The sequence below is a fragment of the Mycteria americana genome, chromosome 5, assembly GCF_035582795.1.
Source record: "Mycteria americana isolate JAX WOST 10 ecotype Jacksonville Zoo and Gardens chromosome 5, USCA_MyAme_1.0, whole genome shotgun sequence".
NCBI lineage: Eukaryota > Metazoa > Chordata > Aves > Ciconiiformes > Ciconiidae > Mycteria > Mycteria americana.
Window position 1 is genome coordinate 18,749,018 of NC_134369.1, and position 27,471 is coordinate 18,776,488.

Consider the following 27,471-nt stretch of genomic DNA (forward strand, 5'->3'; position numbering starts at 1 on the left):
ACGGGGGTGATGGATGCAAAGGGGGGATGCGGGCAGAGCATCGGCCAGGGCTGGGTTAGCGGGGTCAGTGGGGGTCAGAGCAGAGGGGCCCAGGATCCCCAGGGCACGCCGAGGTTAACCACTTCACTGCCGTGGAGCCAGCCGTGATACCTTCTACCCTTCCAGTTACTGCTAGAAAAAGTGCTTTCAGATTTTGGGAAAGGCCTGAAATCCCCTGAAGCAGCACATCGTACAAAACCCTCATGTCCAGGAAGGATGCCCAGACCAGGGGGGTGGAAAAAAACTCCCTCTTTCCTCCCCCCTTCCCAAACCATCCCTCCACACACCTTGCACATCTCTAGGCTTAACTCAGCCATGCCCATGGAGCAGCACTCATCCTGCTTCAGCTGCAGCAAACCTGGGAAAGCCCATACAGCTTAACCCCCACGGGCGGCACAGCTGCAAACAGACCCTGATCTGTCCCCACTCTCCATCCCAAGGTCAGGACATCACCCTGTCCCAAAGTGCCATCGTATCCCCTGACAGCAGCTCTCCTTGGGGACTTTTCCACCCTGGGGGATGCCCACCTGCTCCATGCAAGCGGTAAATCCCTGCCATGCCCCAAAACTCTGCCTGGACATCTCTACTTTCCTCGTTGCTGCAGATTTATCGGTGCTGTCAGACGAACCAGGCTGAGCAGAGGTCGCCCCCTCGTGGGGTGCGGCCAGGGGATGCCTGGGCCCCCCACAACCGGAGGGGTTGGGTGCCCCAGGGGTGCAGGCTGGGCTGCACCTCTGCCCCCCTTCCTCCAGAGGAGCAGGAGCCCCAGCACCACCTCAACCAGCAGAAGTGCTTTTTCACCCCACCCCAGCAACGCTGGTCTGGCAAAACCTCCTCTTAGCAGTCCCCAGGATGGTCCCTAGGACAGCAAGCCCAGCCTTCCTCACAGCCAGGTCTCTCCAAAATCCAGGGGCAAAGGGATTCCCACAGGCTTCAGAGCCAGACTTCACCCCAAGAGCTTTAAAACAGCCAGCCCTCCAGCCAGCAGAGAGTCTTCTGTGGTTTTAAAAAAAGTAAAATTCAAATAAAGGCTGCTAGGCAATTCCCCTACTTTAACACAGGCCTCCAAACCTTTACATTGCAAAATAAGCTCAGAGGCAAGGCAAGCCAGGCTTGCTTTATTTTTTTTTTCCCCGCAAGGAGAAAGGGGCAGTGAAGGCACCTGATACCTCCCTATAATTAGAGACAGTTCCTGATCCCTAATGCCACTGCCAGGGCACCTATATCCAATTTGGAAATGCTAAAGTATTGCCCAGTTTCATTAAATTATCCATCTGGCTCTCCCCTGTTTATTTCCCTACTATTTTTCCACTTTAAAGAGCCCAGCTGGGTCAAACTGTGACCAGTTACTCCTGAGCAGGGATCAGCCATCCCTCCCCCAAGGAATCCGGTGTGCTGAGGGGTCCAAAGACTCTCCACGTATCAGTTTTCCCAGACAACCTCCTTCGAACTACTGGTATACTTAGCAACAGCAGTCATCCTAGCAAGGGCCCTCGAGACTCCTGTAAGGATCTGGAGAATTCAAGACAGCTGGGGATAGACATGGCAAAGAAAAGCCTGGGGCTTGCTAGCACAGCAGAGCCTCTCCCTGGGCAGTGACCGTACATGGGCTGCCAAGGGCTCCCGGCAGCTCACGGGGTGGGAAGCCCCAGAAGGAAGGAGATGGGGGAATTTGGGAGAAACCAGTCTCTCATCTCAGACCCCATAGGTGAGAGAAACCTGCTTCATGAGCCATGCTCCTGCTCAGGTGCAAATATCCTGCAGAGCACAGCCCAAGCCACAGGGATGTGCACAGCCACGGGTGTAGCAACTAAGGTCAGGGGCTGCCTCAAGCCTCCAAGAGCTCTGTGGAGAGTGCTCTGAATAACAGACCCAATACATGTTGGGTTATCTAGCCCTGGTGTGAGGGAGGCTTCTCCCACACCTCGGGCTCCCAGCCTCCCACCATCAAGGCAGGAGGGTTGGCTCCTTCATCCTGCACTGTGTTGTCCCATCAGGGCAGAACAACCCAAGCAGCCACCTCCCCAGAGCCCACCCCAGCTTCTCACTTCTTTGGGGAAGGGTTCACATCAGGCTTACACCACAGTGATTTCCTATATATAGCAATTCATGGTGAGGCAGGGTCACCTATATATAGCAAATCCCGTTCACGGAAGAGAGCATAACACCAGTTCGGTTTAGGTGGTGTTACACTGGCATCAGCAAGACTTTGCCAGCGTGTCCCCATTTGTATGGGGAAATAGAGTAAGCTATGTCCAAATTAGGATTCCTTGAACATTTTCTAACGCAAGCTCCTTTTCTATATACACTGGGCACAGTTAAATAGATAAGGTTCATTGTATAAGCAAACTCAGCACCTTTTTTCCTCCCCATATCTCCTCACTGTGCTTTTACACCAGGGAGCCTTGGGATTTACTTTCCTGGCAGCTCCATCACAAGACTCACTGCTCACATCTCCAGCACACCTTAAGCTGTCTTAGGAGCACTGTCCTGACTCCATCCATACACAGATCAGCTTGAAAAGAGCTTTGTCCTCAAGGAGAAGAGATCAGACAGCTGAGCTAGCCACAGGGTGAGAAAAGGTAGCCCCAAACAGCAAGCAAACACTTCCTTCCTCCATTTGGGGAGTGGAAATCACCAGAGCCTAGCAAGCTTTTAAATAGCTCAAGTAAAAGCAGGAGAAGTTTAGAGCTGCACATGAAACTACTCCACAAGTTGAGAGGGAAAGTAATTATCCGTATTTTAAAAACAAAAAGGAAGTTACTTTTGCTCACTACTACTTTTCCATCAAGTTTCATATTTCATTAAAATTCTAAAATGCAGCTAGGGAGGAAGGGTTGTGCCACCCTGCCATCAGTATTCACATACACATTTTTTAAACAAGTTTCTAAAGGCTGTAAGGGTTGGAGTGGTACAGAACCCCTCCAGACAGCCTCTTACTTCGCTGAAACTCCAGCAGGAAACGGAGAAAGGAACAAGCTGACCCTGCCTCACCAGCAGACCCTGCTGCCTCGCCCTGGCTGCGCTGAGGTACCTGAGCCTGCTGCAGCGAGAGGGGAGCAGGAAAGCTCAATGGCCTTGGGTCTCACCCAGCTTCTGCTCTTTGCTCCTGCAAGGTGAGCTGAGCCTGTGGCAGAGGCATCGCCAGGCCGGAGCAATGCTGGGAATCCTATAGACCATACTGAGAAACCCCTGTGCTCCCCTAGCAGCCAAGGCTTCCCCTTTGTTTCAGCAGAGAGTCATACACGGAGCCTTCCTGCGCCTTTTGAAGCTTCCAGTCAAGTCTTCAGCCAAGGCTAATTGCTGTCAGGTGTCAGCCAAAACACTTACTGCAACCATTACTGACAGGAAGATGACACACCTTTCTCCTCTCATTGTCACTCAAGGGGTTTTTTTTTCCTACCAACACTAACTGTGCTGGCTTTCAGAAGCCTTGGGGAGAAATGCTAATGCAAGCTTTGAAGCTGGAGGCGAAAAATCAGGCAACCCCCCAACCTCCCTGGATGCTCAGCCTAAATCCAGTCCAAATCTGAGTACTTCTGGGTGATATACCTTGCCCGAGCTTATCTCTGTCTGCCTCCACCACAGACAGATGCAGTCTCTGCTACCGGTCTCCTTTTAACCCCCATGGAAAGCTGTCCGTGTTGGAGCAAACAGATCCCAAATTTTACAATCTCTGCTGATAAAACAACAAAGCAGAGCGGAGGCACAGAGAGATGTATAACCTTACAGCAACTAGCTTGAAACATTGCCAGGTTAATTTGGTTAGAGGCATAGGGGACACAGCAAGAAATCACATGTGCCCAGTCATTGCTGCAAGGAGAGGAGGCAGCTGATCTCCACCCCTTGGTCTTAAAGATGGGGCTGATTTCAACTGTGGAGCAGGTCCAGGCTGCCAGACCCCTTGCTGAGCTTGTCTGCTGCTGGAGCTGTGGTTCCCCACTTGATCAAACCCCCTTCCAAAGGCTTTGAAGTTCAAAGGAGATGAGACCTTTAGGAAGTCTCTCCCTAGCTGGAGGAGCTTGTCAAAAGCCTGCTAGAGCATCTGACCCATTTCAGCCTCGTGGGTCATCATCATTTTGGCCGTGCATCCTCCTTTCCCACCATCACCCCTCCCAGTTTCCCAGCCTCCCAGTTTCCTGGGACCGGGAGTCAGCCGTGGCATTGGGGTACCCAGTCCCCAGGCCTCACCTCTCGCTCTCATCCTCTACCCGGCTGACACCTTCCGCACCCTCCTGGCACCCCTCCGAGTCTGACATCTTCTCCCCTGGCCGGGACGGTGGCCTCACAGACAGCTCGAGCACAAGGGTGCCGCCGCCGTTTCGCTTTTCCTGTGCTCGGCAGAAGTGAGCTGTGCCGGAAACTTCATGGGCTGTGAGGGTTTGGGGGGATGGGAGAGCAGCAGAGGGAAGGCAAATTCGGGGGGGGGGTTTTGTTTTTTTAAAACCGTTGGGACTATTTTAAGGTTTTGCCTCTGCTGACAGCTGAAAATCAGAAAGTGCTGGGCTAACGCAAAGGGAAAGCGGGGGGCATGGACATCCCCACCATGGCAGGGAGAGGGGTGACCTGCCACTCCCCCAGCTGCCCATGCTGCTTTGGGGACAGCCAGCATCTCTAAACCACAGCACCCTACAGTGCACCGGGTACCGGGGTGCTGCCGCAGGAGCTGCCGAGGTTGTTCAGACTTTGCAGCTCTCAAAGCCAGCTGGAGCCAAAGGGTCTGCTTCTGCCCTGCAGCCGTCACCCCCACCTCCCTTCCCAGCCCTGCTCCTTCCCCGACGGCTTCCCGCTGTTGCCACCATGGGTGGAGGTTCTGCAACACCTCCTGGGTCTTGGACTCTTATCTCTTTGTCTCTTCGCCACCCATGAAGGACATGGCCAGGAGGCGGTGGTACAGCCTGGTGGGAGGATGCCAGCAGAGCATGGTGGCATGGCCTCACCCTTTCCTCCCTGCAACGAGGGGGATGAGCATCCCCAGCTTTGGGGGGGGACCAACAGCAGAGAGGTACCCCATCCCCATCCCCACAGCACGGCCCCCACCAAAGCCTCTCTGTCCCCACCAGGACCCCCACAGTGGGGGCAGACCCTGCTGACACCATGGCATGGGTCGGGGTCTGGCCCCCCAGGCAGGCAACACCCACCTCTCCCACCAAAGCTTTATTTACACCGCTGCTGCCAGGATGCAGCTCTTCGCAAAACCAGAGAGAAACAGCACCCAGTTGGTGCCCTTGAGCCCGGGGGGACGGCGGGGACAGGAGGGAGCAGAGGATGGGTGTGGAGAGGCAGGTGCTTAGGACTCGCCAGCCTCGAACATCTTCTTCCTGCCCTCCATGCCAGACTTCTCCTCAATGTTCTTCCTCCAGTCACCAACATCGCGGAGGTCCTTCTCCTGGGGGAGGGAGGGGCATGTGGGTGCGAGCAGTGCCCCTGGGGTGAGAACCCACCTGGGCGGGGCCCTTCACCAGTCCACCCGTGGAAAACCCTGTGTCAGCTAGAGGAACCCAATTCCACCCATGCTGTACATCTTTTTGGGCTGCACCCTCCTTTTTCAACATCATGGGTGCCAGAGGAGGAAATACCGAGCAGGAAGAACATTACGGTGAAAGGCTCATCCTCAACCCTGTCTATCACACAGGGAGGCGTGAGCCCCAAAAAACGGGGGCCAACTCTTGTATGGGCACAGGGGAGAGGGAAGGAGTACCTTCTCGGTGTCCTCCTTCTTGACTTGCTTCAGGTTGGCTCGGAGGTCCATGCAGACCTTGTGCTTGGAGCCCAGCAGGGCCCGCAGCATCGCATCGGCAGACATGCGCACCCTGCGCAGGGGTGGCCTCTTGAACTTGCCCCGCAGGTCAAAGAGCTTCTGGCTCAAGTCTTCTAGCTGCAGGGAGAGGGCAGAGAGAGAGCAGGGCGTGAGTTTCATGAGACGGACCCAAGCAGCACAGGGAGGCACGAAGGATGGGCTGGAGACTCCCCTGAGGGATGGCTCCGGCGGAAACTCACCTCCTTGGTAGTCTTCTGTAGCTTCACCTCTGTGTCATACCTCTCCTCATCCACTGACTCTATCTTGGCATGAAGCTTTTTGCACAGGTCCTGGGAGGAAAAGCAGAGAGGGATGTTGACTGCTAGGACCCACACACATGATTCCTCTCTCCTGACCACCCTGGCTCTGAAAGATCTCAGTCCAGAAGACCAGATTGGGTCAAGACCAGATGGCAAACGGTAGCTCACAGGCCAGCTCCTGGTCTCCAAGCTACTGGCTTCATGCAAGTGCTGGCTCAACACATCATTAGAAACACAGCTTTCCTGCTAGCCAGACCCCTTTTCTTTTGCAGACAGACCCCAGCTGTCTCTCAAGCCAATTCCACATCCAGCCAGCTCCAGGGCACCCACAAGTGAGAAGTGGGTCAAGATGGGAAGGACAATCTAGACCCACTAGGCTGACTGATGGAGCCAAATCCTTTCTGCTCCAGCACAGTGAAAGGGTTAAAGAAGTCTTTACCTGAAGTTCCTGCATGGATCCTGGGAGTGACAGAGGAGGGCAATGCTCTGCCAGGTAGTTTTGCTTTTCCACTTCTTTAGCAGCTGCTTCTCTCTCTATTTCAGTGGCAGCGAGCTGGAGCATAGCGCTCTGGAAGGCAGCAGGAGGATGGTCAGAATGGAGTGGAGGCAAGGGAGGAGGGCAGGGGCGGTTGGCAAGGGAGGCAGAGCTGTGATGGAGAGGCAGCTTGGGGAGCTCTCCATCAATACCAATGTCTCCAAGCAAGGGATACTAGTGAGGACCCAGTAAGGACTGGGGAAGGATGTGGGGGTCCTCAGGTTGTGCATCATTGCCTCTTCCAGGAGGGAGAGTGCCGAGAGCTGGCCAGCTCAGGATGGGAGAGGGGATGGTCGGGACACACCTTGCACAGCCCCAGCAATGCCACGTACCTTCAGGTGCTGCCGACGGGCAGTGGCTGCCCTCCTTTTTTTCTGCAAGTGGGAGGAACGAGAGAAAAGCAGGTTATCGGGCACCCATTCCCCTTTCCATTCCCCTTCCCCATACAACCCCACAGTCTGCCAAGGACCTGCAGCCATGCCAGGGAGTTGGCTCCAGCCAGGATGTATGGCTTGACACACAGTTGGTCCCCAAACCAGTGGCACTCAAAGAAGAGGCTCCTTGCTGAACCCAGCTTTGCCAACTTCAGGCAGCTTAAAACTACAAAGTGCCTCAGGAAAAGATAATGAGGGTGACAAACTTGAAGATGTGCATATAAAAATATAACTTCAAACTTGGCTTCTGGGACTTTTAGCTTTTTCTCTAATTTCCTCTTCACTCAGACATGTGTTTTGCTTTGCACTCAACCACCCTGATGCCCCTGGGCACTCGGGAGCTGTGGGATGTCTTTCTGAGCGGTCCCTGGCACACATGGTGAGAAGGACAGCCAGGCAGGTGAAAACATGAAGGCTGCATAATTTCTGGAGCCAAAAGACTCAGCACAGGTGACAATGAAGGTGATGCTGTGAGAAACAGCAACCCCTTTTGCAACTCTTCCCCAGCCTGGCAGTTACAGGTATTTCGCTGTGCTGCGTTAGGGCTCTAGGGAGGCAGGTCCAGGGCGTGGGGGGGTTCATCACAGCTGGAGGACAGACACAACCATGGGGTCTGCAGGCCTGGAGGCTGCTCTGGCCGGGAGAGGTGGAGGGCCACAGGGCTGCAGCTGCAAGACGCAAACTAGCTCCCTCTTCCCTGGGATGCCAGGTGAGCCTGGAAGACCAAGCCTGCCCTTCTGTACCCATGTGCTGGAACAGCAGCAACAGGTCTCCTATTTATAAAAGAAGCCACAACCTTGATGTGCCGCTGCATTGCAGCCGTTTCCTCAGCATTTTGCCCAGAAGACCAAGCAAGGCTGAGTGTGGCTGGGGCAAGGGAAGTGCACCCTGACATCTGATATGCTGTGGTGGAGGAGTAAGAAAGCAGCGTTTGGGTGTGTGTCTGTGCTGCACAGAGGAGGAAGTGGATAAGGATCTGCAGAGTGAAATGTAACAAAATCTGACTTGTTTTGCATATGCAAATGGTGCTAAGGCCCTCCTGACAGGGCTGAAGGGCTCTGCAGAGGAAAAGCATCCAGCTCAGAGAGGCAGCGCACCATTAACCAGCATGATTTTCACAGAATCACAGAATTGTATAGGTTGGAAAAGACCTATCGAAAGGTTGGAAAAGATCCAACCTTACAGTTGGATCATCGAGTCCAACTGTAAACCTAACACTGCCAAGACCACCACTATATCATGTCCCTAAGCACCTCGTATCAATCTGGCCATGGGCCATGAGAGAGCAGATCCCTTGAGCACTGTTAGCCTGGGGCTTATTCTGTACCTGAAAACTGGTACCTTAGCAAAGAGTGCCCTCCCAGCCTTCCCTGGGGGCACTGGGTTTGATGTGGAATCAAGGCACCTGTTGGACATCAGCACCATATTGTGGAGTTTCTATGTGTCCCTGAAATCCTCTTTTCTCTTGGTGAGGACAAGCTTGAGCTTGCAGTGTTTTGGACACATGGGGCGGTGCCAAGCAGAGATGAAGGATGGAGCAACTTGCTAAGAGGAGCTACAGAGTGACAAAGTCAGGCACAACTCTCCCATGCCTTCCCTTGTGTTTCCCCAGCTGCCCCCAGACTTCAAGCCCAGCCCTGCCCCAGAAGCCAGGGAGAACTTGCTCAGGACGCAACCTCCACCCTGCTCACGCTGCCCTGGATCCAGGGCTCATCAGATGACCTTTGAGAAGCAATTTGGCAGTGCTCAGTGGGCAGAAAACGAGGGGCTAGGTGTGGGGAAGGACGAGAGGATGCTCGGCCAAGGGCTGGGTGGTGGATGGGTGATGGATGGGTGATGGAGGAGAGGCGGCTCTGGACCACCGCCTTCCCAGCACCATCTCGTGGACGGCTGGGGAAACAGGAAAGGAGGGAAAAAAGCATCTAACTCCAAGCCGGGAGGCAGAAAAGACCTTCAAAAGGGATTTTTCTTCTGCTTCCCATCTTTACCAGAAGGAATCAGCAAGAAAGCCTTGCCGTGAACCATTCTTCCCCCCACACCCAGCAGCTGCTTTTCCTAAGGAGGAACAGTGAAGCCAGGATTGGATGCCATGAGCATTGCTAAAGGAAAAACCCCAGCAAGACACACTTACCTCTTCACTGTTCAGGATGGACAAGGAAGGGAAGGAAGAGAAAGGGGAGAAAAAGGCAGTTAGCATCCTAATCAGAAACAAGCAGAGGAATCTTAACAAGCATAAAAAGTTGGTGGTTGAACAAAAGCTTTTAAATGCCAACAACATATTAGAGACAGAAAAATGGGAACTTACTCAGACATCTTGCTTTAGATGGTTGTGAGCCTGCAATGAAAACCAAGGAAAAAAAAGGTTCACAACTATTCATGCTGTTGGTGACTTTTTTGGGTTTACAAACAAAGCAAGATTCCTCTAGAAAAAAAAAAAAGAGGAACAGGTTTGCTCTTATTTCCCAACTTCTCCAAATTTTCTTCAGATGGGGAACTAGGCTGCAGTTTGTGGACGAGAGCCAAACATGTGCCTACTCACAGCTACGCAACCCTCAGCATCGGGGGACTTCTGGCCCAGTACCATTTGGTCTGGTCACAAAGAGAGATTTGTGACAGTAATTCCTGCAGGCATGTTTCTTGTTTGACCCTTGGGAAACCATTTTATGCAATGAAGGAAGAAGAGGAAAAAGCTATTTTCAGTTTACTGCTTCACTTTGCCATGCAGTCTTGCCCTGCTTCATGAACAAGAAATATCCCAAAGCCTGCAGAGGGTTGGGGCACCCTGGGAACGGAGCCAGGCAGTGACCCCAGGTGACAAGGAAGGACTTCAGAGGATGCTGCTGCCAGTATATGCATCCATTGCGTGGGGCAGGGGAGCCTGTTGCAACAACCTCAGCAACAACCTCAGCACAGATGACGTAGAACGGGGTTGAAAGTTGTTGAATTAATAAAGGCACAAGGAGTTTCCCAGGCAATTCCTTGCATTTCCTTTAAGTGGAAATTTTACAGGTACAATGCAGCATATTAGGGAAGGGATGGAAGAGCACCTTTGTTTTGCTGTAAATTATTTCCCCATAAATAGAATTTTACTTTTCTAGCAGAGCAGTATCTCCTGCTTGTATCTCCTAATGGAAGGATGCAGGAGCGTCAGCCGAGCCCAAACTATCTAGTCCTTTGCAGAGCAGGCAAGCCCCCGAAACACAGCCATCTGCAGACCTGGGAGGCTCTGTCAGGAGGTGAAGTGTTAACGGGGGCTCATGCCCGAGGGAGGAGGCACAGCCTGCAGGGCCAAGGAAACTTTATCCTAGAAAATGTGCAGGCCCAACACATTATTCGGGGGGCGGGGGGGGCAGGGAGGAAAGTGCTTCTAAAAATGGTCGGGGAGCTGCAGAAGGAGCTGCAGCTGTCTCCTCGGACAGCAGCCTTTCCCTAGTGCCAGCCCCCGTGACTCAGGGAGGTCGGGGCGATGCGAAGCAAAAGCCACCGCAGGTGGCTGGGCTACAGCTGAGGGACAGGGTGGCCGAGGAATGCCAGCTATTTTTACTTGCGTCCCTGCCCCACGCCCGCACGCACCCACTTGGGCGGCAGCGATGCTGCGAGCGCTGAGGAAGCGAGGGGACAACGCCGGGCTGCAGCTCGCTGCCTGCAACGTGGGCTTTAAATCACCTGTTCTTGGGGGGGGGGGGGACGGGACACGGGACGACAGTAAATTTGGATGCTGTCCCTCTCTGAAGGTGTTTTTTGGGGAGGAAGGCATTGCAAAGACCAGGCCGGGTGTAAGTAGGGAGCATCGCCGAGTTACCGCAGGCAAGGATCCCACGTCCTATGGCCCTGGGGAGGTCAGCGTTAGGCACCCTGCAGCTCCGCTTGCCCTTGCCACTCAAGCTGGAGAGCAAAACCAACCAAGGGAGGGGAAGGCATGAAACCAAAGAGAAAGAAGGCCGCTGGAAAAGACAGAGGGAGACTTTCCAATGCACAGACCCTCTCCCGCAGGCAAAGGATGGAGAAGATTTTAATAGCACCCCCGTTTCTCCCAGCAGGTCACCCCACCTGGCATTTATCTCCCTAAAATGCAGGTGAGTGTATCTGCTCCCCCATCACCCCCTAAGAGCAAGCTGGGTCAGTAAGAGACATGCAAAATGGCTCACCCAAGTCTGGAGGAGAAAACCAGAGAGTGCTGCTGCCGGACAGGACGGACTGGCGAGCCGCAGGCAGCTGGCTGAGTAAGGAGGTATAAAAGGGCTTCTCGGGTGGCTCAGCAGAAAATCCACCTTCTCTTTAAGGGCATGGAGACCTTCTCAGACCAATGATGTGCAAGAGTCCCTTGTGCACCTCCCTTGGCTGGGGCAGGCCAGGCAGTCAGCCCTGGAGGAGAGGGCAGCAGCCGGGGACGGAGGGGTGGGGAGAGGGAGGACATCTTCTACCCGTGGGCTGGGGAAGCAGAGCCACTCCAGAGGAGCCAGGAAGGGGCTCTTCCTCAGGAGAGCCGAGGAGGGAGCCTTCCTCCCCCTCTTCCTCCCGTCAACCTGCGACACTAGATATGGCTTCAAGGTTGCGGGGAGCCCAGGCTCCCTGCACACAGCCATCCATCTGCAAGGCCTCTAATAAAATTTCCTGTTAGAGACACAGAGTGGCTTATCCATGGACAGGGGCACGGCTCCGCTCACCTCCAAGGGCTTGGGAGCAGCTCTGCCCTTCAGGAATGAAGAGGGGAAAGACCCTGCACCCCCCAATCCACCGCCAATAGCATGTGCAAGAGCAATCCCTCAGCGAGCCATCCATCGCTAGCTCTTTTAAGCTCATTTACCACACGGGAAGCATTTGCAGCTCCTCCCTGTGTGAAATATTTCAACACAACCAAGGTTTTTTAAAAAACAAACCTGTGGAGCTGCTGTGGGCAGCCCCGAGGCTCACTGCAGTGCAGGGGCCGGGGAGAGGCAGCAGAGCATGGGGGAGCAGCCCCACGCTACCAGCAAGAAAGGTAACCCCCTACCTAGCCCAGATCCATATCTCCATGGGTCCGAGGGCGAGGCAGGTGGAAATGTAGCTGGAAATATCCACCAGCCCCAGTCACAGCACATAAAGTGCATGTGTGTAGGGGATCCCAGGGAGACAGGAGCCCAAACAGCTCCTGCCCTCCTCCCCCAGCCCAGGCGCTCTCTCCCTTGCAGCCAGGGTTTTTTAGGCTGATTCAGAAGTGGCCCTGACAATATTTTCCAGGCGCCTCTCTGAGGTTATATAGATAGCAGCAAATCCACTGCTGCAGGCTTCCTGTTTCACCACCTTCAGCGTCGCGCAAGTAATGCTGCAGATGCCAGTGAAGGAAGAGCAAGCCCTTGAGGCAGGGCTGCTGTCTTGCTGGGCTTTGCCCCTGTAGCAGGTGGAGGAGGGAAAAACCCCTAGTGTGGGCAAGGCTGGGTCCGCTCAGGATTTGTCCCTCTGAAACATCAAGAGGTAGATGGTTTGGGTAGCAAACATCTTGGTGTCAATGTATGCTTGCCTGTAGATCTGAGCTACCCCCTTGTAAATCCACTGTGAGACTCCTGGAAATGCACCGCGAAGGTGCAGTTCAGCAGAGGTTTTGGCTGGTTTTGCCCTCATCTGGGCTCCCATGCAATGGCTGTGGGTCAGCACCTAGTGAAGGAGCCGGGCTTGGGAAGAGCTGTAATGAGGATCAGCCTGACCCAACCCTCCTCCTCACTCACCTCCTGCACATCCACGTCCCCAGGGCGGTGAGCTCTAATGGAGACAGGTCTGCAGCTGTAGGGAGACCTAGTGAACACAGAGGTTAAAATCCAGCAGCTTCTGCCCCCCAGGAGCATCCCTCGCTGCAGCCGCTGAGGAAGACTCATTGGTAGAGGCATCACTGCACCCAGCACCCATCTCCCATCTGGACTTCAGCAAAAAACAGACAGTTTGGCAGGAGGAATGTCTGCTTCTCCCACCTAAAGCCAGTTTCTCAGAAAATGAAAAAACAGAGACCAAAGCAAGCACAGTTGCAGACAGACAGCGGCCACCCTCAACAGCCAACAGCAGAAATCACCCATTCAGGAACAGCTTAGCCGCTTCACTTCTCCTCTCAGTGCCAACTCTATAAGCCATGGTTGACTCTAGAGTTAAACTGACTCTTTATTATTCTTTCCAAAGTCTCTACAGCCATTTTAAAGAAAATGGAGCTAAAGAGCTCCCTATGCGTCTAAACATTCCAGCCACTGCTAGCCCACTGGTCCTCCAAAGAGCAGCTCAACTCTTGGTGGTGGGATCCAAACTGGGAGGGTTATCCATTCAAAAATTCCCCACACCCAAGGAGTTTCCTTCAGCCCTGTGAAATGAAGGCTTTCTGAACCTCCTGGAGTTCAGGCATGCAGCACAGCAAAAGAGATTTGCTTTGAGTTCAAGGTTTTGGTTATCACCTTGTGATAGGGAATTGTTGGCCTGAAATAGTTGAATAAAGAAGTTCAAAGAAAGAAGTCCCATGAGCAAAATTTTGGCTAAAACAGATATGTTTGTAGGATATGGAAGGAGCGGATGGTGAGGTGTGGTAATAGGGTGAGCAGAAGGTCGAGCCTCTGAGTCTGCATAAGACTTTCCCTGGAGCTGCCTTGCACAGAGGCTAAGCTGTAGGGCAGCTCTCCCAAAAAAAGAAAGAGGCTCCAGGCCAAGAATGTCATGAGGAAGAAACCCAGTGAGGACCAGGAAGAACAGAAAAACAAAAACCTCCCAAAGTAGGAGTTATGGTTAACATTAAGAAAGACACAGGTTTCCAAAGGAAGTAGTGTAACTGTTTGAGTGATGAATGAACAAGTTCCTTGCAGAAAAACTCAAGGAAGACATAAGGAAGCTCCAGGTAAGTCCTTCAGAGTAGTGCTTGGCTCTGTGAATATGAAGTCTGAGTGAGGGTATTGCATAGGGGCCTGAAGTGGACACACCGTTCACATTTGGGTACCTTTCCTGTGGAGCAGATGACCTTGTCTCCTTCCCTCATTCCCCTCCACTTGTGCTAGAGGAATGCACCATAAGTATGGTCCACCATTTCCAAAGCACTTTCACCATCCTGCGAGGCCAGACAGAGGAAGACCTGTCATGTGCAGGAGGTTCCTCCCTATGCTTTAGAGAGACTCAGGTGTGGCACTTCTGGGCCAGGCTCATCCAGGGAACCACCATGTATTGGAAGGACTAGGCTGATGCAAGCTGTCCCTCATGGCCATCTGCTACACCCTTACACCTTGCCTCCTCGTCAACATCCTACAAGCATCAAGTGGACAGGCACTATGGTGACACGACACCAGATGACACTATGTCTTATTTCCAAGGATGACACTGTTAGCAGAAAAACCAAGGCTTCTGCTCAGCAGCAGTTGAGCTCATGGTAAAAGCTCATGCAGAACTGCTGAGCAAACCAGTGGCTGACTTCCCTTTGCTTTCCCAAAATCACATCACACCAAAGCAAAGCACATGGCCCCCATCCTGCCCAGAACACTCCCTCGCCCTCCAGTGTATCCTTAAAAGAGCTCCTCACGTTCTACTTCTGCTGCCACCAGCCTCTAGAAACTGCTACAAAGGAAGGCCATTGCCTTTGCATCTTGTGCCAGTGCCATCCTACATACCCCACAGCTACAGTCAACTCATTCACCCATGAGACGGAGTTAAGGCTTTTGGCTTTCCCTCTTCAGGGCCACTGCCAAACAACACAGCCACCCTGTCTCTTTAGCTCCATGCCATCTTCCTTGACAGGGAGTGCTTCAGGCACGTGACGTTGATGCCCCCAGGGACAGGGACATCTCCAAACCCACCAGCAGGTCCTGATGACACTCCTGGATGTTCAGTGGGTACCATGCCCTCACGAACTCATAGGCTGCCAGCAGTCTCATGCTATGCTTAACCATCAGGTACTGAATGACCCAAGTAGGACCTAGAGAGTAACCATCCCTGCAGTGGATGAGGACACGCTTCCCTTTCTCCAGAGAGGCTTCGATGCACTTGTTGATGTCCCGGAAGCAGGGTTGCCCCATTTTGTGACGATCCCCATGGAGCGGAGCCTCGATGTCGACCTTGAGGCATGACCAGCTGTGCCTGAACCCTCCCTGTTGGCACGTTCAGGGGATGACTCTCAGGCTGCAGTCGCTGGGCAGGCTGCTCATGTCAATGATGCTGTCAATGCTGTTGATGCACAGCGCCTGCCCACTGTAGGCGGCGTTGAGGTTCCCCAGGTAGATGCAGTCAGTTATCCGAGCAATAATGGGTCCTGTGAAGGGGAAACATGCAGGCTCTCCTGGTGTCGGACTTGTAGGCTCCTTGGGATGTGGGTTCTTCTTCCAGCTTCCCCTGAGGGATTTCTTGGAGCTGGCATGGGGTAGGGGACTGGAATCGGGCTTGGAGCCCCATGACAGTGGCAAGAAGACAGAGAAGCAGCTGGAGAGCTTGGCCTTGGAAGGGGAATCTGCTGGACAAGGCAGGGGAGGAGCAGGGGTGGGACTGGATCTGAGGGCACAAGAATGGGATGCCCGCGCCAGGGACCCCATGCTGTGGGCTGCCCCTCCACTCTCAGCCTCTTCCATCTGCAAAAAAAAAAAAGGGGAAAGGACTGGTGAGACTGCAGAAACTCGGCTCTCCAGATGCACAAGCAAGGAGGCATGAGCTGGCCGCTGGCTTTGCCCATGGCAGCACCTGGAGACACTAGAGGCCCTGAAGACCTTGCACATCACCAGCCCAAATACCCAGCCATCCTATTCCCCTGGGACGGGCACAAACACGCCGTAAAGGCTCACCTGGACCTGCAGACGGCTCTGCCACTCCTGGGGTGCCAACTTGCTGGAGCGGTCGTCCCCTCCTGCTGATGGCACTAAGCAGAGTGACCAGTGTGTCCTGCGAGGCTGCTCAGCTATGGACACCACATCCCCACCCTTCTCTTCATGCACTTCACTTTTACTCATCACCAAGTTTGGACAAGAGCCTGTAGGAAGAGAACAACTCCATAAGGACATGCACAAGTACTCACACACAGGTGCTTTCGATATAAACACTGGCCTTGAAGAGAAACAAGGCATTTTAATGATCTCTTCCACTCCAGAGGGACACTCTTCAGTGTGGGCTGCTGGAGGGGTTTGCAACTCATTGCAAGCTGGAGCCAGGAGGAAGGGCGGCGTTTCAAACTGAAAACACGAAGGGGTGAAGAGCAGCTGAAGGGAGAGGGCAAATAACAGAAAACCCCTCCGGATGAAGCCCCTTCTGACCACGGTACCACCCAGGGGCTTCAGTCTCCAGCAATGGAGAGGCTGTGTTCTTAGCCAGGGTTAGGATTGCGCAATTCCCAGCTCAGCCCCCGGGCGCAGATCTCACTCCTTGCAGGAGCTTTTCTCACTTCCACCCAGGACACTTGGACCAGAAGGTGCCTCAGACCCTGCCACAGCCTGGCCCTTTCTCCACAGAGCCAGGCTGAGCTGGCAGACCCTCTGGAAAGTCAACAGCCAACACCTCTGCCCAATGGTGGTCTGTGCCCTGGCCTCCATCAGCTGAGGTGATCCCTCCGGCATTCCCACCAAGCCTGCCCCTGGATAGTATTACTGCAGTGACCTGACACCTGATCGCAATCCTCCATGTGTCTGCACATCCTCAAACCCTGCTAAAGACCACGACGTGACCCAGAATGTGTCTGGAGAACAGGCTGAGACCTCTGTGTGCTCAAATGAGTATGGTTGCAACATGTCTTTGCTCTCAAAAGGTCTTTCAGGCTCTCTGTGCCAAAACGAAGCAGCAGCAAGAACACTGTGTTAATAAGAAAAAAAGTGGACATAGAGCTCAAAAAAAAAGCAATAAAGCACAAAGCTCTTCTCTTCCCAAAGTCAGCGACTGCCCTACAAACTGGTGGCCACATATGGAATGATTCTCCAGAAATTATCTATTTCAAGCCCACTGGCTTTTTGCAAGAGCTGTGTTACCCCAGACACCACATTTTATAAAAAAGCTGGGAGCTGCGAAGACCCTCCGCAGCCTCACCTACCTGCACAACACTGAGTGAGAGCCATAGGAGAAGACAGCTGCAAGGTGATGGGCCTCTGGAAGGTCTTCTGGAGGTGCTTCGCAATCAGGCCTGGGAAGGGAGGGGATAAGCTCAGGCTAGGAGAGGGCTGAGCCAGGAAAACTCAACACCCAACCCCATCAAGCATCTTTCAACACCATCCCCCATGCTGCTTACTTCAGGGTGTATCTGAGACAAGAGTTTTCCCCTGTGGAGCCAGACCTGAGTTTAGCACATACCCAAAAGTCAGGGGTGGTGCGGGATGAGTACAACCAAAGCAGAGAGACCTTCAGAGGATTTTGTTTCTGGCCTTTGCAGATGTGAACGTGTACTTTGTCACATCCAGAGTAAAGATACCGACCAGCTTTTTATAACACCAAGGCCAAGTGTTTTAATTGGGCTGTCTTAAGTGACACCATTCATGCCAAAATTCAGGCTCCTATGTCAAAACTGCTCTGGCTTTTATGTAAGTTAAGAGGAAAATTATCTCCATCCAGGGCAAACCCAGATGCCAACTGGGCAGAAGCCTCCACCTGAGCCAGCCACCTCCTTCACAGGCAACGAGGAGAAGTGGCTCTTCCAAGAGTGCAATTCTTCTCATCCTAAACAAACGATGAATGATTCACTACTCGAAGTGCCTGTTTCCCACAGAGGGCTTGTTGCCCCCAGATAACTGGCTCAGAGGGGGACATCTGCAATGTCCATGATTATGAGCAGGGTGATGAAACACTTGTTTGCAAAACTACCATCTTCCCAGACACTGCTCACAGGACTTAAAATAAGATATGGGTTAGAGTGTTTGCAGGTCAAGACCTCACTTCAGCTCAGTTGAACTCCTATTCCTAATTGACTTCATGCTTGTTTCTGCTCAAATTGAACTGCAATAAGTGCCCGCAGGGGTTTCATCACCTTTGTGTGAAGTTAGCATGGCTGGTTGAGAAACCCCCATCTTGTTGACACGCAGATGGGCATGATGGGCATCCACTCACCCGTAACGCCAATCTTCTTTGGGGGGCACCTTTTGCCAGGCAGGGTGACAGCGATGAAATCCTTGTGCTGCTTCTCCCCTGACTCCATCCTGCCAAGACCTGAAATATGGAGAAATGGGAGGTTTAGGTTTTTTAGGTCTGCCCACAAAGTTCAAATGGAAGGAGCCATTGGGGAGCATCTCTGCACACCCGTTACCAGTCCTTTTCCTCAGACGGGACTGTTTGGGGCAGGAGGCTGCTACCTCATGAGGGAAATCCTCCTCCCTTCCTCTCCATGGCAGTGAAAGGTGCACGGGGATGTAAAGTGGTCCTAAAAACATCTCTGTGTCACCAGACTGATCCAGAAGCAAAACAATCCCAGTCTGGGGCAGGAACAGTCCCAGATGCAAGAGCCCCAGCAGCAGTTGGGGCAGGGGCAAGGGGGCAGAGAAAAGGTGGCAGAGAAAAGAGGTAGGGGCAGGGGAAAGGGGGCAGGAAAAAGGGAGCAGGAAAAAGGGGGGAAAGGGCGGAAAAAGGGGGATAGGGAAAGGAGCAGAGATAAGGGTAGGGATAGGGGCAGGGCTCCTTGCCTCCCTCTGAGAAACTGAAAGCCACGTCCACAGCAGGTTCGGCCAGGGCAGAGGAGGAAGCAATCACCCCGAAAGGCAGCAGCGGACCGCCCCGCAGCCCCACTCGCGCTCCCCTCTCCCCCTCCCCACTCCCAGCTTCAGCACAAAGCCCCCCCGCCCTGCAGCTCCCCCAGAGACCCCCAGCACCCAGGCACGACCTCTTCCCTCCTCCCCTTTCGGGGGGGCTCTCCCCGCACCCCTTCCCAGCACCCCCCTTTCCCACCGGAGCTTCCCCGAGCGCGCTTGGCCGACCGCAGCCGTCCCTCCCACCCGGCATCGCGCAGCACCCTTCAGCAAAGTTCCCCCGCCGCGGTGCTTCCCCGTCGGCGGGGGCAGGATGCCGGGGCCGGCGGGCCCGGCGGCTGCCCCCCGTCTCCCGAGCAGCCCTCCCTGGGGAGCCGGCAGCGGGGCAGCCTGCCGGGCAGCCTGGGAGATGGAGTTTCAGAAGGAAGCGTGGCCCTGGGACCCCCGAAAGCGAGCGGCAGCGGCGGGGCTCCGGGCGGGCGTAGGCTGGCAGCAGCCCATCCGCCTCGCCTCCCCTCCTCTGCTCCGGCTGAGGGGTACCGGCTTTCCTCCCACCCGCCTTGCACACCTCGGCAGCAGCTGGAGACCCTTGCGCGGGGCCTTCCTCCGCCGTCGTGCACTGCCAGCCTCCCACAGCGAACCCCGGGCTCGGGGTTCCTCTCGAGAATCCTCTCGCTTTGCCTCTGGGTTTTGGGGAGGCATCCTCATATATTCCCCCCACCCCCCGGCCTCTGCAACCACAAAGGATAAAAATGTGCTTAAAAAAAAAAAAAAAAAAAAGCTGCAAACCTGCATAAAACCCTGCAAATCCAGGAGCCGGGCCTTTTAAAAAGAAACCATTGCATGGCAAAGTACACGTTTCCCCATAAAATTGTGAGACATAATGATGGTAGTTATCGAATATTTATAAAACAGGCACGCGTGCTCCTTGTGAGAAAAGCTTAGATACTCTCCAGCTCTCAGAAACTAGCCAAACTCTCAAAGACTAGCCAAAAAATCTGCGGCTGGAGGACAGCCAGCACATACCCAGGCTGAACGATGACAGCCCATAATCATTTTTGTCTCACGGCAGATTGACTGGCAACAGGCACATATAAGGTTCAGCCTTCTCCTGGTGCGGCTCTCCTGTTTGATTTCCTGAAGTGCAGGGACAAATATCATAAAAATCACTGAATGAGAGAATAAGTCACTTTGGGAGGGACTTCTGGAGGTCAGAAGTCTTGGATCTGGATGTAAATAATTGAGATTATAAATCTTAATAGCAAACACCTCGATTTTCACTACTTCTTGTCTCCTTTAGCAGACCTCTGCCTGGCCCAAGGCCTGGTTTTTGCCTTGCCACCATCCTGCAAAGCTGCTAATTAAATGCAGAGGAACTGTCCGTTGCATGAAGCAGAGGAACGAACTCCCCACCCGCCACCCAGACACCTTGCACCATGCAGACTGGCTTTAGATATCTGCTTTTTCCACCTTAACCCACCAGCAAAACCCGCTTTGCCCCTGTGGTGCAGGATCAGGCTGGCTCCTGCCTCCTGGAAAAAGCCACATGAACACCTCCAGCATCACCACCTGGATGCCAGCTGGCTCTGCGGCAATGGGAACGGGCTTGCACCAGAGCATCACAGCTTTCTCTCCCTCTCGCACACACACTCCATCTCCAGAAGAAGAAGTCTTGGCTGGTGAGGCTCTATGGGGGCCACAGACCAGATGACACAGAGATCCAGCTTGGAGCACGTACCTGCCCTGCCCTCTAGATGCAGACGGGGGAATCCAGCACAGACGAAAGCTGAGGAGGAGCTGGCTTCCCCTCCTTTAACTTCTCTTCTTGTTGCATCTCCCACTGGGAATCCTCCTGCTCCAGGCCCTCCAAGTACATGAGGAGCATTAGTTGGGCAGGAGATGCTCGGACATCTGGCCCCGGTGGATGGGGGACAACTGGCCTTGCTGAGGCCAAGGTGAAAAGGAGATGCTTGCACGTGAGATGGGGCCGTCCTCCTTCCCATGAACAGGCTCCCGAGAGGGTTGTGTTCACTTTGGGTGAAATAAGCCATGAAATGAAGGCCAGCTCCATCAGCCCTGCTTCAAACAGCTGCCAGCAGATATAAAAGGATCCTGCCGAAGGAGGAGAGTGCTCAAAGCCTTGTTGTAACAGCACAAGGCAGACTGAGAAGGAAAAGCAATGACAGAGGAAGAAAGCAGCCTTGGTGGTGCATTAAAAACTGGGGCTGGGTGGAGATCATTCCCACCCGCTCACCTCTCCCTCTTAAGCAAACAAATCAGTTTGCTGAGTTTTACAGCACCAAGGCTCAGCCCAGGCTGCCTGGAGCTGGCCCAGCCAGGCACTCACTCCCAAGGTCCCGAGCTTCCCCCCAAAAAGTACCATGGGCTTCCCTCGCCGGCTCTGCTTACCTGGGACTGTGCCAGTGATTTGGGCTCTGAGCGAGGCCAAAGCTGGAAAGAGGAGCGGTGGGCACTGGTACTGGGGGTAACCTTTCTCAAAGAGGGGATGTCCCTGCACTTTCTTCAGCTGTGTCTATTTTGGGACTAATATGCACGTGCTTTTATGTCTGGCCCCATAAAGTGTGCAGGCCACAAGGCCACAACTTCAAAAAAGGGGGCTGGAAAAAGCAAGCACATGCACGCATGCACGCACACACACAAATGCATGTTCCCAGCACCTCCAAAACACTTCTGGGTGCTGCATGGCCCTAAATCACCACACAGCATCACCAAAAAACAACCTGGCAATGGATTTGGGACCCCAAACCCAATTCAGAGATGTTCCCTTCTGCACAGCCCGTTCCAGCCTGATTTAAGGCTGAGGCTGAAGGTTGAGGCTTTAACATATCCCTTTACAAGTTTTTCTCAGGTGACTGATTTCCTCCTCCATCTCATTAGCGACCGCCAGCAGATGCTGTTTCCCCAGCAGAAGCCACACTCCACTTGTTACAGTCATCTCAAAACCACCCTGCCATTTCTTCCCTCCTCACAGCCATGGCGAAGCCTGGAGAATATTTATCAAGAAGCAGATGCAGCAGTTTTTTATGGTTAAGCTCAGGTCATTAATCTCTCTCAAGAGTTTTCATAATCTTCCTCAGCTTCACCATGTTTGTTTAACTCTCAGATGGTCACTCTGTGGAGCTCTGGGTAATTGCAGGTTAACTGTTTTTCAGCATTAATGGTTCTTCATTAATGCACCAGGCTCTCTCCCCTCCAGAGCCTGGGCAATCGCTATTAGTGTCGTGCCCTCAGCTCTCCATGGTGCAAATTACTTTTGGTTTTTGGGCCAAAATTCCATTATATGAGCCCAAATCTTCTGTGTGCTATGGCTACTTTGTAGCAGAAGTATTTCAGAGCAAGGCCGATTCCCTCCTCTAGCCCAATGCAGTGAGCTTCCTCCTGCAGATGGCTCAGAGGAGCTGCTCTCGAGGCATCCCAAACTGCAGTATGCTCAAGGATGGGTAGGGACAGTGACACCCCTCCGATGCCCTCATCCTTCTAGGAGGGATCTTTACTTACATAGCCCCCACCCTAAGGCCCCACGAAGCATGGCTAGGGAGGACATGCGGCCACAAAAACTTCCCAGATTACATGAAACCTGCCCAGAAGTGACATGACGGCTGCAACCCAGCCTTCATCAGGGTAGTGTGATCATGGCATGAAAGTGAGAGCCTCAGCCCCTCCACCCTGGCAGCACCTCCAGGTGCCAGGGGTGCAAACCTTGCTGCGCTAGTACTGTAGGACCATGTGGGGTGGATGGTGCCAACACTGTGCATCCTCATCTGCATGTCCATGGGGATAGTTGCTGGTGAGTCCCATACCCTGAGTCACATCTTGGGGTGCACAAGTCAGCACGGGCTGGGAATGGGCTAAGAGTGAAGCCATGTGGACAACCAGTGGCTGATTTTGCTGTCTTATTTATCCCCTAGCCAGGACACAGAGCATGCTTATCGCAGAGGCACTGAAGAGTTAGTTCTGTATCTCCAACACCTTCCTCGCCAGCCTGTCCTCCTTCTCTCCTCTCAAGCCTCTTAGGGTGCTTCAAGATCTTAGTCTTGTTTAAAGCCTTCATGGGACACATAAAGCCTTCCCAAGAACTCACCTCTTGCCAAGTTATTCACAACCAAAGAAGCTTCCCACCCCAGGCTGCCAGCACGTTAATCCTCTGCTTGAAAAATATCAATGGACGCGGTGTATTTGCATGAGCTCGAAGCTCTGTGTATTTGTCCCTCTGGCCTGCGAGTGGCTGGGATGAGCTGGCTCCTGCGCCCACGCCGTCCCCTCTAGTATCCTCTGCTCCGCGTCCAGCCTTGCCCTGGGGTGCCGAGCTGCCCTGCTCTGGGCATTACACAGGGCATGAGCTGCACTAGTAGGCAAATCATCTCTTGGCCAAAAAGAGCCCCCAGTCCCCTCTTTGCTGACACTGAGCTGAGACCACCATGTTTAGATGATGCTGAGCAGAAGCCCCTCACCCCTCCGCAGGGTGTGAGGAGACCCCCCTATCTGGGGGGCAGGGACAGCTTGAGGTGGGATTTCAGCCCCAGGGCTTTGTCAACCACATCTGGGGGCTGCAGGCTGTGCCACTGGGCAAGGGGCCGGCGTGGGTTGGACAGCATGTCAGACCAGTGCCGCAGCTGGTTGCCCGTGGCCCGGCAGCCCAGGAAGAGTTTGCCGATGGGCTCGTTCTTGGTCACTTTGTCGTGATCCCAGACAGAGATGACCACGTCCACATTCTGGGTGGGGGGACATAAGAAAGAGGGTCAGTGGGAGAGGGCTTGCCGCAGCGGGGACCTGCTCAGTTTCACTGCAGGGAAACCCACCTGGATCTGATTGAAAGGCACCTCAAAAACAAACACCTCGTTGAAGTAGGGGCTTAAAGTGTTTTTCTTCACACTTGTCTTCTTCCTCTTCCATTTCTTCCTGTTCAGGATGAGATGCACCTTGACAAAAGGATCTGAGGAGAGAGAGGACACAGCTGACACAAGTGACAATTTTTGACTGAGGAGCTCAGCCACAAAACAGCTTCCCTGGGCCATTCCCAAGCAGAGCACAGCATCCCAGTTGTCACTCCTCGTGGTGATCATCCCCCCCTCTTCCCCTTGCCAGCCACCCCAGAGCTCACCTCTCCCTGCCTCCTCCTGCCACGAGCTCCCTGTACCACCCAGCCATGACATCTCCTCCTGGGAGATACCTCCAGCTCTGCCCAAAGCTGGAGTATCTGTGCTGGAGAAGGCTGGGAGCCAGCCAAGGGCTGGGGATGGTGGCAGGAAAGGGAGGCAGGTTTCTGCACCAAGAGCTTTCACGGCTTTGCAGCTCTGGGTGCCATTGTTAAGGCCTGGGCAGGGGTGGGGAGATCTGAGCATGAGCAGTTCCTGCTGACCTGAGAGCCCGTGGGAGTCCATCCGCTTCAGCTTCTTGGCTTCCAGGATGAGCACTGTTAGCTTGCTGGTGCTGGGGACGTAGCGCAGCGAGAAGCAGATCTCGCCCAGCTGCTCTTCCTGATGGAGAGATACCAGCAATGAGCACCAGGCAGAGGAGCTGGCTCACCTGGGGCTGGAGCACCAGGCTGGACCCAAGTTACTTGGGTGTCCCCCACCCTCATGCTTGACCCCAAGCTGCTTCTTGGGGTGGTGGCAAAAGCAAAAGCACATTCCTCCCAGCAGAGTTTCCCACCTGCCAGGACCAACCTCCACTTTACTGGCCGCCACCAGGTCACTCCACTGCTCGATGACGTGCTGCAGGCTGACACTGGCCAGCGGCAGCCGGACCTCGCCAATGATGTCGTGCTTGGTGAAGCGGTTGAAGTCATAGATCTGCATCACCAGCATGGATTCAGGCACCTCCGCCTGGGGTACCTGCAGGGGAAGACCTGAAATCCTGGACTCGTGCCTCAGTGGCAGCGCTGCCCCACGGGACGAGGCAGAGGACATAATAACAGGTCTTTCTCTCTGACGCTTCCCCATCCGTTTGCAAAGCTATCTCCCTGCCTGGAGAGGTTTGTGTCCGGAGAGCAGTGCCCATGCAACACTCTTGACGGGACCATAAAACCATCATCAGCTATAGTTTCCTACCTGGAAAGTGAAGCTCTCATTGAAGACAGGGTTCAGGGTCTTGCGGTAAACCTTGGTCTCGTACTTCTTCTTCATATCGGATGTTAGGTAGACAATCACGTATGGATCGGATGTGCCTCCGCTGTCCATGGCCTTCAGCTCAGCTGCCTGCTTCACACCAACTTTCAGCTGAAAAGGAGCAATGCATAAGGTCACCAGGTGGAGGAGGATGAGGCAGATGATGAGGGGGCTCAGTGGAAAGCAAGCGAGTGCAGCAGGGAGGACATCTCCACGCCACGTGGGCATGAGAGCCAGCAGGCTGCAGGCAGGTGGGAGGTGCAAGACGGTATGGTCCACCTTGGTGGGCAGCAAAGAGGGACCATGCAAGAGCAAAGCCTTTTTCCTGCCGTGGCGCGGCTGCAAGCATCCCCACCTGCTGCATGCGGAAGTTGTACTCCAGGGAGTACTGCAGCTTTCCTCGCCTTGTCTGCTCCATGCCCCACTCCAGGTCCTCCATCTCGGGCTGGACCTGTGGCAGAGAGCAGCACTACCCTCAGGACCTGCTCAGCCACGTCCCCGGCCATGCCGTGCTCCCACCACCACCAGGACCGGGCAGCATGGCAGCAAACCTCCAGGGAGGAGGGAGGTCGGGAAAGGGGAAAGCAGGACGCACGAGGCAGGCGATGCTGGAGCCACTGACAGCACGCAAGCTGACTCCCTCCTTCTTCTTGGGCTTCTTGCCACAGCAGCACCTGATGATGCAGATGAGGAAGAGGAGGAGGACAACGGCCACTGCCACAGCCACAGCAATGAGTGCCCATTTGGGTACTGGAGCGATGTTCAGGGAGCAGAGATAGACAGAAGAGTTAAACCCAAGCAAAAACACGTAGAGTGCATTTAAATCCCTTCCTGGTGCTTCAGCATTCAGGAGTTGTACTTTCAAAATTGCCCCTGTAATCCTGGAAAGGCCCCATGCAGGGAGGCTACAGCTGGAGACTGTTCCCCAAATGGGGAGCAAGAATGCCCTGCACTCCTGGAGCGGCACAGTACCACTCTACAGCATCCCCACCCCAATGGACCCTGCTGGAAAAAGGGATTTGGAGGGAGGGAGGGAGAAGTGGATACACAGCCTCAGAGTCCAGAAGCCCCCCTGGATAACGCTGCCTGAGAGAGCAGGGCGAGCACCCGCCATACTCACGTGGGATCCGGCTAAGCCAGCTGCCCAGGAAGCCCGGCTGAGCCGTGGTGGCGATGGCCACGGGGCTGCTGGCAAGTGGGGAGGCCGTCGCCCCGCCTTTCCTGGCTGCCACCGCCATGGTTAAGCTGGGATGACCTGGGGACGCAAGCAAAATTAACAGGGTGGGGATTTCCTTTCTAGTAGCCTGTGTGCTGCCGGTGGCCCAGGGCTCTAAGGAGAGCAAACACAATTAAAACATAGAGCCCAGCGTAAGCAGTTAGGGCTTGGCCACTTTGGCAATGAGGTGTGAAATGGATCAGGAGGGAGCTGCAGGCAGGGAGGGTTCCGCACCAGCCGGCCCCTCACCTACAGCCTTCTCATTTATATCCTTGCAAGCCTGCCTTAAGAAAGGGGAGGGAGTGAGGGGACGGATTAGGGAGTTTTCCTTTGGTTTTGAGAAGAGGAGTCACCTGGCTGCAGGGGAAAAAAACCCAAGAGCTGTTTTGTGCTGGCTCCTACCTGGCCAGGCAGCATGAGCTGAAGGGTTTGTACAGCCCCAGGCAAGCCCCACCATTAGCTAACACCCTTTTTTGGCTATTTTCCCCCCTCTCGCAGGGCTGAAGAGTGGGAGGGTTTGCTCCTGGGCTTGCAGCGGGGCTGGTGCCTGCATTGCAGGTGGCAGCGGTGCCACCAGGCTGGGGTCACGCTGGCTCGGAAACTTTGCGTAAGCCTGACCTGTGCACATGGCAACGCTGATGCGGCTTAAGGGAAGGCTTCAAATTTAAAGCAGAATGTTTTTTCACTACTGCTCTCCCCAAGCAAGGCTCTTATTCTAGCATGAATGCTTCCTCATAGCCAAAACTTCCTTCTTGCCTCCTTTCGGGTGAGGAGCATCAGTGGGAGAGGTGTGCCAGGAGCCGGGCTGTGTGGTGAGCGGGTCTGCAGCCATCACGGTGCTGGCGGCACCTGCCCCAGTGCCATGACAAAGGCTGGCAGGTATGTGCCTGTTTGCCTTGGCTACCCCAGCTGTCTTCCCCGCGTCTGAGCACGTCCCTGCTCAAGGAGCCAACACTGCCTTGCTCTGCCCGTCCACATTCTGTCCACCCCGCAGGGCCATGGCTCCTTCCACAGGGATCCTCCCGGGGAGAAACCACCTCTGCGCTTCCCTCCGCTGAGCCTGCGAAGCCAACAAGAGCCTTTAATTTTTCCAACAGCGAGCTTTGCCGCATGCGGGCATAGGGCTGGAGGGATGTGGGAATTGCTGTCATCCCTGCGGCGTCATCGCTGGGGCAGTGAGGTGCAGGTTAAGTGACTTGCTCAGGGCCACCTGGGACATCTGTGCAATTGGACACCTGAGCTCCGCTCGCAGCCTCACCGCCAGCAGCTTTAATGATCGGTTTCTCCTGTCCCCCGCACACGGAAATCTGTGGCTGGTGATGTGCCTGTGATATTTAGGAGGCGTCAGGCTGCGGCTTCGAGCTGTGGCAGAGGGTGGACACGACAGCATGGGCGAGCAGGCACCCACCCAGCACAGAAT

At 54.3% G+C, this 27,471-nt stretch overlaps 3 protein-coding genes across 3 annotated transcripts; all 3 read right to left on the minus strand.

Moving 5' to 3' along the window:
* Positions 1–5,152: 5,152 nt before the first annotated feature.
* On the minus strand, positions 5,153–7,005 carry TNNI2 (troponin I2, fast skeletal type). The gene is made up of 5 exons (XM_075502351.1): positions 6,967–7,005; positions 6,539–6,667; positions 6,040–6,129; positions 5,741–5,917; positions 5,153–5,428 (listed from the first exon to the last, which is right to left on the minus strand). The coding sequence occupies exons 2-5, from the start codon at positions 6,659–6,661 to the stop codon at positions 5,330–5,332; spliced, it is 489 nt and encodes a 162-aa protein (XP_075358466.1). The 5' UTR covers positions 6,662–6,667; positions 6,967–7,005; the 3' UTR covers positions 5,153–5,329.
* Positions 7,006–14,145: 7,140 nt separating this feature from the next.
* On the minus strand, positions 14,146–18,960 carry LOC142409855 (uncharacterized). The gene is made up of 5 exons (XM_075501611.1): positions 18,954–18,960; positions 18,076–18,174; positions 17,069–17,158; positions 15,837–16,021; positions 14,146–15,626 (listed from the first exon to the last, which is right to left on the minus strand). The coding sequence occupies exons 1-5, from the start codon at positions 18,958–18,960 to the stop codon at positions 15,165–15,167; spliced, it is 843 nt and encodes a 280-aa protein (XP_075357726.1). The 3' UTR covers positions 14,146–15,164.
* Positions 18,961–23,206: 4,246 nt separating this feature from the next.
* On the minus strand, positions 23,207–26,073 carry SYT8 (synaptotagmin 8). Its single transcript, XM_075501462.1, has 8 exons — positions 25,956–26,073; positions 25,431–25,585; positions 25,191–25,286; positions 24,779–24,946; positions 24,395–24,562; positions 24,088–24,205; positions 23,528–23,661; positions 23,207–23,440 (listed from the first exon to the last, which is right to left on the minus strand). Exons 1-8 carry the CDS (start codon positions 26,071–26,073, stop codon positions 23,207–23,209), a joined length of 1,191 nt encoding a protein of 396 aa, XP_075357577.1.
* Positions 26,074–27,471: the final 1,398 nt, after the last annotated feature.

Bases quoted from the DNA above. Each gene is read 5' to 3' on its own strand.
- TNNI2 (XM_075502351.1), bottom strand. From the start codon at position 6,661: ATGCTCCAGCTCGCTGCCACTGAAATAGAGAGAGAAGCAGCTGCTAAA. The intron at 6,130-6,538 runs GTAAAGACTTCT...TTTTCCTCCCAG, and splicing joins GATCCATGCAGGAACTTCAG to GACCTGTGCAAAAAGCTTCA. The intron at 5,429-5,740 runs GTACTCCTTCCC...TCCCTCCCCCAG, and splicing joins AGAAGGAGGACACCGAGAAG to GAGAAGGACCTCCGCGATGT.
- LOC142409855 (XM_075501611.1), bottom strand. The intron at 17,159-18,075 runs GTGAGTGGATGC...CTCCCTTCCCAG, and splicing joins AAAGAAGATTGGCGTTACGG to GCCTGATTGCGAAGCACCTC. The intron at 16,022-17,068 runs GTAGGTGAGGCT...CTCTTCCTACAG, and splicing joins TCTCACTCAGTGTTGTGCAG to GCTCTTGTCCAAACTTGGTG.
- SYT8 (XM_075501462.1), bottom strand. From the start codon at position 26,073: ATGGCGGTGGCAGCCAGGAAAGGCGGGGCGACGGCCTCCCCACTTGCC. The intron at 24,947-25,190 runs GTGGGGATGCTT...GCTCCTTTTCAG, and splicing joins ACAACTTCCGCATGCAGCAG to CTGAAAGTTGGTGTGAAGCA. The intron at 23,662-24,087 runs GTCAGCAGGAAC...CTCTCTCCTCAG, and splicing joins GGACTCCCACGGGCTCTCAG to ATCCTTTTGTCAAGGTGCAT.